The sequence below is a fragment of the Cebus imitator genome, unplaced genomic scaffold, assembly GCF_001604975.1.
Source record: "Cebus imitator isolate Cc_AM_T3 unplaced genomic scaffold, Cebus_imitator-1.0 Scaffold814, whole genome shotgun sequence".
Taxonomy (NCBI): Eukaryota; Metazoa; Chordata; class Mammalia; order Primates; family Cebidae; genus Cebus; species Cebus imitator.
Genome location: NW_016108129.1, coordinates 158,798 through 165,628, shown reverse-complemented (window position 1 = coordinate 165,628; position 6,831 = coordinate 158,798). Strand labels below are relative to the sequence as shown.

At 41.9% G+C, this 6,831-nt stretch overlaps 1 gene segment (V, D, J or C); it reads right to left on the bottom strand.

Annotated features, from left to right (window-relative positions):
- Window positions 1-6,275: 6,275 nt before the first annotated feature.
- On the bottom strand, window positions 6,276-6,831 carry LOC108297556. The segment is given in 2 exon segments: window positions 6,276-6,685; window positions 6,772-6,831. Coding segments are annotated over 2 exon segments (456 nt in total).

Below are 6,831 nucleotides of genomic sequence, written 5' to 3'. Positions count from 1 at the left end.
TAGGGCAGACCCTATTTGCATGTCTCCTCCTATATAGCGAGTTCTAGAAGGGATGCCCAGAGGAGCTGTATCCCAGAGTGGATGTGAGTGATTATACTTCACAAATAATTCTCACTAGCATTTCTACTTTTAGATGCACAAGAAGTATGTTCTGTGGGAGTCAAATTTTCCTACATTTACACATGTGAATGTCAACCCCCAAGTGTGGAAGGGCCATGTCACATGTCTAAGAGTTCACATCCGAGAAGTCAGTTTGGGATCTTTGTGATGTAATTTGCAATAAATATTCAATTTGTACGGTTTATAAAATTGAATTATATGTATGTGCTTTGGCTCATTATACCTGTCGTAAGTCCTTGTGAATTTAACCATGCTGTTGATTGTATCCAACATTATTTAATTGTAGTAGTGGGTACTATGCCAATATATGACTTTCCCAAAATTTGTTTACTGATAAAACTGCTGATTAATATTTTGATTATTTTCAGTTTCTGTGTATTTCAGACAAAGCTGCTGCTCAGCTTAGAGGACTACACAGCTGAGAAACATGTCCTTAATCTTACAACAACATGAACAACAGCTAAACTGGTCAGGCTGCAAATGAATCCGTTTTCTTTAAAATTCATCATGTAATTGAAGTTATAGCACCCTGTGTATTTATCAGTGTATGTGAAAGAAAGAAAGTAAGAGTGAGGAAAGGAGATTGAAAAAGAAAGTGTTTCTACATCATCTTTAATTTATGAAATCTTCAAATACAGGGACTTATTCCTAATGAGCAGGGTCCACGTAAGTTGAAGAGGGTAGCTTGATGCACTCTCGTATGGCTATATATTTATAATATAAATATTACTTTCCAAACACGTAAACACTCATACCCATTAAAGTAGATGTAGTGGAGGGTGTCTAGTGGTATAATGAGAAGATGCCACAAAACCCCATCTCCAGTGCCTTTCCCTGCCTGCCTCACCTGCCCTGATGCTGAGCCTTGAGGTTGACTGACCACCGAGCCCCACAATGGTCTTGAGCCCCCACATAGTGCCAAGTGCCCCCTGGGTTTCCCTGCTGGTTCCTGAGTTTCAGCTTCTGTTTCAGCACCCCCTGCTGTCCTGTGAACCCCCACAGGAAGGTGTGTGTCTGTGTTCACACCGGTGTCCCCCACACTGTGTCTTTTGCTTGAAAACACATGGTTGTGTGCTTGTCGCTCACATTGCTCAGCTGTAGGAAGATACGTTTTTTGGACACAGATCTGGAGGCGGTGACTGGACCCTAGAGGAGTGGGTTGGAATTTTTGCTCCCTTCATGACCTGTGCACCTGACCCACTCCAGTCCCTCCCCTGGGGCTGATTGATCCAGCTCCAGCAAGAAGCACTGGTTGTGATGCGGAACCCAGTATTAAAACTGAAATGTTATTGTTGTTGATTCATTAAACAGAATGTGCCATGTTGATTTTAGTGCCGCGTCTTTATAGATATGGCTGATTAACTTCAGAAGCACTGGTAACTTATAGACACTGAGAAGTAGGAGTGGCTGTAGGTGACTCTGCCTTTGGTACATGTGAGAAAGTTTTTCTCTTGTTACAACAAATGTTTCTTCTTCAGAGACTTCACAGGTAAGAACAGGATAAGGAATCCAGAGAAGTGCCCCAGAGGAAACTATTTTATGGAGAGGAAGCCAGAGTGACAGGAAACCAGGCCTTAACCCTATCTGCCCCTGCCCTGAGGCTGGCTTTTGTGCAGAGTGTCCTGAGCGCCCCCCAGTGGTCCTGTGCCCACGTCAGGGAGGCTTGTTTATGGGCTCACACTGACTTGTTTTTCTAATACTTTTCCCCCCCACAAAGACAGAGTAAACCGTGAATCCATGCATCTCAGGAATAAAGAACAGCAGGATAACACCCCTGTACCCCACCCCAAACACATTTAGGTAAATCTTATTAAAACTGCTGAAAACCAAAGACTAATAGAAATACATTCAGGCAAGTGGATGTGAACAGAGCGGGCATTCCTTCCAAAAGAACAGAAAAGATGATGACAGCATTCTTCTGGTTAAAACCTTACAAGCTAGAGGAAAGTCGATGGTATCTGTAAAGTGTTGGAAGGAAAGTCAACTCATTGTTTTATAATTTATGGATGTTCTCTAAAAAGTGAAAAAATAAACAATTTCATTTCTCCTTGAAAGCATGAGGGTCTCAACGAATCCATGCCCTCATGAGACCAGTGAAAATAATTTTGAAAAATTACAGGGTTTGGAAAGTCCCTAACAGCATACAGCAATAAAAAAAAACATTTATTCAAGAAAATCTACAAAACTCGGTAAGGCCAGTCATCATATTTGATCTAAGATGCTCTTCCTCCCTTCCACATCCCAGCTCAGCATGATGTAAACTCCACTGCAGACAGATGCAGCCAAGAAGACAGGACACCTGCTACCCAGCTCCCGTGGAGGAATCTCTTCCCCAGGGGCCAGGACATTGGCCCTCTGACTCTGCCAAGAGCACACGATGCTGAGGCTCAGTTCTGGACAAGAGCTAATGAGAAAGAGAGAGTCACTTCTTCCATGGACCCAATCATGGATGGAGGCTCTGCCCTGGGCCCAGTGCCAGGACATTGGGTCCCTGATTTCTAGCTCTGCTCCTATGGCAGAGGCTTCACCCCACGAGAACTGGAGTGCTGAGAAGGTGGGAAGCTCCTGTCTAAACCTCCACTCAGCACTCAGCTTCTACGCTGAGGAGGAAGAAAGCTCATCATTATCTCCATCTGCAGAATCTTGGTTAGGAGCTCTGTCCCAGGAGAGAGTGGGTGCTGGCATTTAATCATAAAATATGACCCTTAATTTGGTTCCAAACATCCTAACTTCAGTAACGACAGAATGTGGAAAGGTTCAAAACCTGCCAGTGTTCTCAAAAGCAGTGGAGGGTGTCATGAAAGGTCCTTGTAAGGAGATGGGTGGATGCGTGGGAGATGCAGGCTGAACCGAGAAGGGGGAGGGCTGGGGGATGTTCTTTTGTGGCTGGAACAAATGCCAGACATTGTTCAAAGTGTCCCATGTTTGTTTGGTTCAGTCTGTGAAGGAATGGAACCTCAGTCTGCAAGTGGTGGAGCTCAACATCTGGGCCTGGTTAGGAAAGTGACAGAGAAAGCCCAGCCCAAACCACTGATGCCTGAGGGTGACCATGGCACCTGCAGCTGTGTCCCTTTGATCTTTGGGACTGGCTTCTCTCACTTAGCCTCATGTCTGGAGTCCACCTGTAATGGTTAGTCATTCGCTATTTTTTATTGCTGATGGTATTCAATTGATAGATACTTCCTACTTCCTTACCCATTCAACCTTTGAGACATTCATGTTATTTTTAGTTTCTAATGCACACACACACACACTAACACACACATGCGTAACATCTTAAATATTTGAATACAAGTTTTGTGTGAATATAAGATTGTATTTCTGTGATGCAAATATTAGGGAGTGGGATATTTAGGTCATGTTTTAAGAGCATTTTTGATTTAAAAAAAAAACTAAAAATCATTGTCCTGAGTAGCTGTTTCATTTTGCATTCCCATCAGCAATGTTGTAGACTCTAGGAAAAATGGCATGCTCACCAGCATTGGTATTATCTGTATTTCTTCTTAATTTCAGCCATTTAAAAAGTGTATAGTGGTGTCTCATTGTGGGCTTGATTTGAATTTCTCTAATGAAAGATCCTGTTGAGAGCCTGCACATCTTCTTCAGTGAAATGTCGGCAGAAATCATTGCCTAGTTTATCCGTGGGTTATTTTTTGTTTTTTGTTTCTTGTTTTATTTTTCTTTTGCAGTTGAGTTCTGAGAGTTCTTATTAAAATTACGTTGGTGCTTATATGATTTGCAAATAGTTCTCATTTGAAACTTGACATTCATTTCCATATAGTAAGAAAAAAATTTTTTAATTTAATAAGGTTCAACTGATATTAATGTCATTGATTTATCATATATTAAATTTTAATTTTTGATAATTGGTCAACTGTTATTTTATAATTTTAATTGTATTTGTTTACACATTTATTTGTATAAATGTAAGAGCTATGAGTGCATCCTTTGCACATGGACATATTACACCATGGCCTTGGCTTTTAGTGCACCATCACCCAAATCATGTACATTGTACCCATCAGGTGATGCCTCATCACGCCGCCACCTTCCACCCTCCCATCCTTCTAAGTCTCCATGTCCATCATTTCTCACTCCATGTCCTTGTGTACACATTGTTACCTCCCACTTATAGTTCAGTAAGTATAATGTCCTCCAGTTCTATGCATCTTGCTGCAAAAGACACAGTTTCATTCTTTATTGTGGCTGATTAGTATTGAATTGGGTGTACATGCTACATTATTTCATAAAATCATCTGTTGGGTGACACTCAGGTTGACATGTATGCTATTGAGAATAGTTTTGTGGTAAACATAGAAGTGTGGGTATCTTTTTGAAATAATGATTTATTTTCCTTTGTGTAGTTACCCAGTAGTGGGATTTCTGTGTCAAACGGCAGGTCTATTTCTAGTTATTTTTGGAAATCTCCATACCATTATCGACAGAAGTTGTATTTGTCCACATCCTCATCAACAGTGTCTAAGAGTTCCCTTTCCTATTCATTTTCAGCAACATCTGATATTTTTGAGTTTCTAATACTAGTCGTTTTGACTGGTGTCAGACAAGAGCTTGTTGTGGTTTTAATTTTCATTTCCCTGATGGTTAGTGATGTTGAGCATTGTTTGTGTACATAGTATCCATTTTTAGGTGTTCTTTTAAAAATGTCTACTTATGTCCTTTGCTCATTTTAATGGGGGTATTTTGTTCTTGTTCCTATGTTGTAGAGTTGATTGAATAGCTTGTGAATTCTTCATATTGGTTCCCTGTCACAGGTAAGGTGTGCAAAAATTTTGCAACTTGCCTGTTCATTCTGCTGCTGTGAAAAAAACTCTGTGGGTTAATTAAATGTCATGTGTCTATTTTTTTCTTGGGTATGGTTTTGGGGTCTTAGTCATAAATTATTTACCTAGTCCAATGCCCAGAAGACTAGTCCTGGTGTCTTCTTTGAGTGCACTTATAGTTGAAATATTACAGGTAAGTATTTAATTCACTTTGTGTGGAGTACGGATGTGTTGAAGGTGAGGGTCCAGTTTTGTTCTTCTGCATGTTGCAGTGAGCTGAGATCGTGCCACTGTACTCCAGCCTTGGCAACAGAGGGAGACTCTGTCTCAAAACAAAAACAAAAACAAAAACAAAAACAAAACCACCAAACAAGAAACGTATAGTTAGGGACGGGCACGGTGGCTCACACATGTAATCCAAACATTCTTCTGCATGTTGCTATCCAATTTCCCCAGCACCATTTATTGAATGAGATGTCCTTTCCCTGGTGTACGTTTTTGTTAATTTTTGTTAACTTTGCCAAAGATCACTTGGCAATAGATTGTGTGGCTCAATTCTTGCTTCTGTACAAGGTACCCAAGAGCATTGTTTCTCCTGGGGCCTCGGTACTGACCTGGTCACTGCTTGAACTCTGTTGATCAGTGGTGTTTCTATGACTGTAGTGATTCAATGTCATGGGACAGCTTTCCTAAAATTGTGGACGATTCTGTTTTCATATTCAAACATGAGTTAGAAACATAATAAATGTGTTTAAAATTTTCCATTTCTTTACCACATTGCTCCTCAAACTTACTGAGGTGGATTTCTGGTGTCAAGATGAGGCATTTCTTTTCTAAGTGTTGGATTTGTTTACTTACCTGGGTATTTGTGGGCTCCCCATTGGAAATAAGCCTCATCCATCACACCTACCCTAAGACATTTTTAGGAATTTATTTGTGCACTGCCACTGTGAGACACTCCATGATGAAGACATATTTCATCTGTCTTATTGTTCCATGAAATTACTTCACTAGTGTAACTTTCACTCTACAAGAAAACTTGCTATCTGGATTTTCATAATTCCTCTTGCTCTCTTATCTCCACATTCTTCTTCAACGTCATTTCTACAGTTTAAGAATGGCGTACTCTATGGACATTTGTATTTGGTCCTTTAAAGTGATATGAGCCTCAGAAGCCAGTGGCCACATATCAGTGATGCATCTGGCTCAGGTAACAGGAAACTTTCATGCTGAATCTTTGTCAAACAGGATACAGCTTCTCTTGCATGAACCACTAACAGGCAACATGCCATTTATTAGTCAAGAAGATAGAAGAAGACAAGGCTCTGAGTCTGGTGGGGACAAGAAACACAGGCCCTGGCAGGAAATGGCATCTCAGCCACACTTTCCTGTTCTGCAGAGGTGGGGAGGGAGCACCACTGAGAAGCAGCCTGGGTTCTTGTATAGGAGGCGCCCTGGGCTGTGGCTCTGTGGTCTCCGTGCACAGTAATATGTGGCTGTGTCCACAGGGTCCATGTTGGTCATTGTAAGGACCACCTGGTTTTTGGAGGTGTCCTTGGAGATGGTGAGCCTGCTCTTCAGAGACGAGCTGTAGCACTTATCATCATCCCAATAAATGTGTGCAAGCCACTCCAGGGCCTTCCCTGGGGGCTGTCGGATCCAGCCCACACCCATTCCAGAAGTGCTGAGTGAGAACCCAGAGAAGGTGCAGGTCAGCGTGAGGGTCTGTGTGGGTTTCACCTGCGCAGGACCAGATTCCTTCAAGGTGACCTGGGACAAGACCCCTGTGGAGAAAGCATAAGAAGATTAAGCTCACAAAGAAAGGAACAGATGTTTCACCCCCGAAGGAGTCCCTGACCACAGCACTCACAGGAAGGGAAGGTCAGCAGCAGGAGCGTGGAGCAAAACGTGTCCATGGTGGGGAACAGGA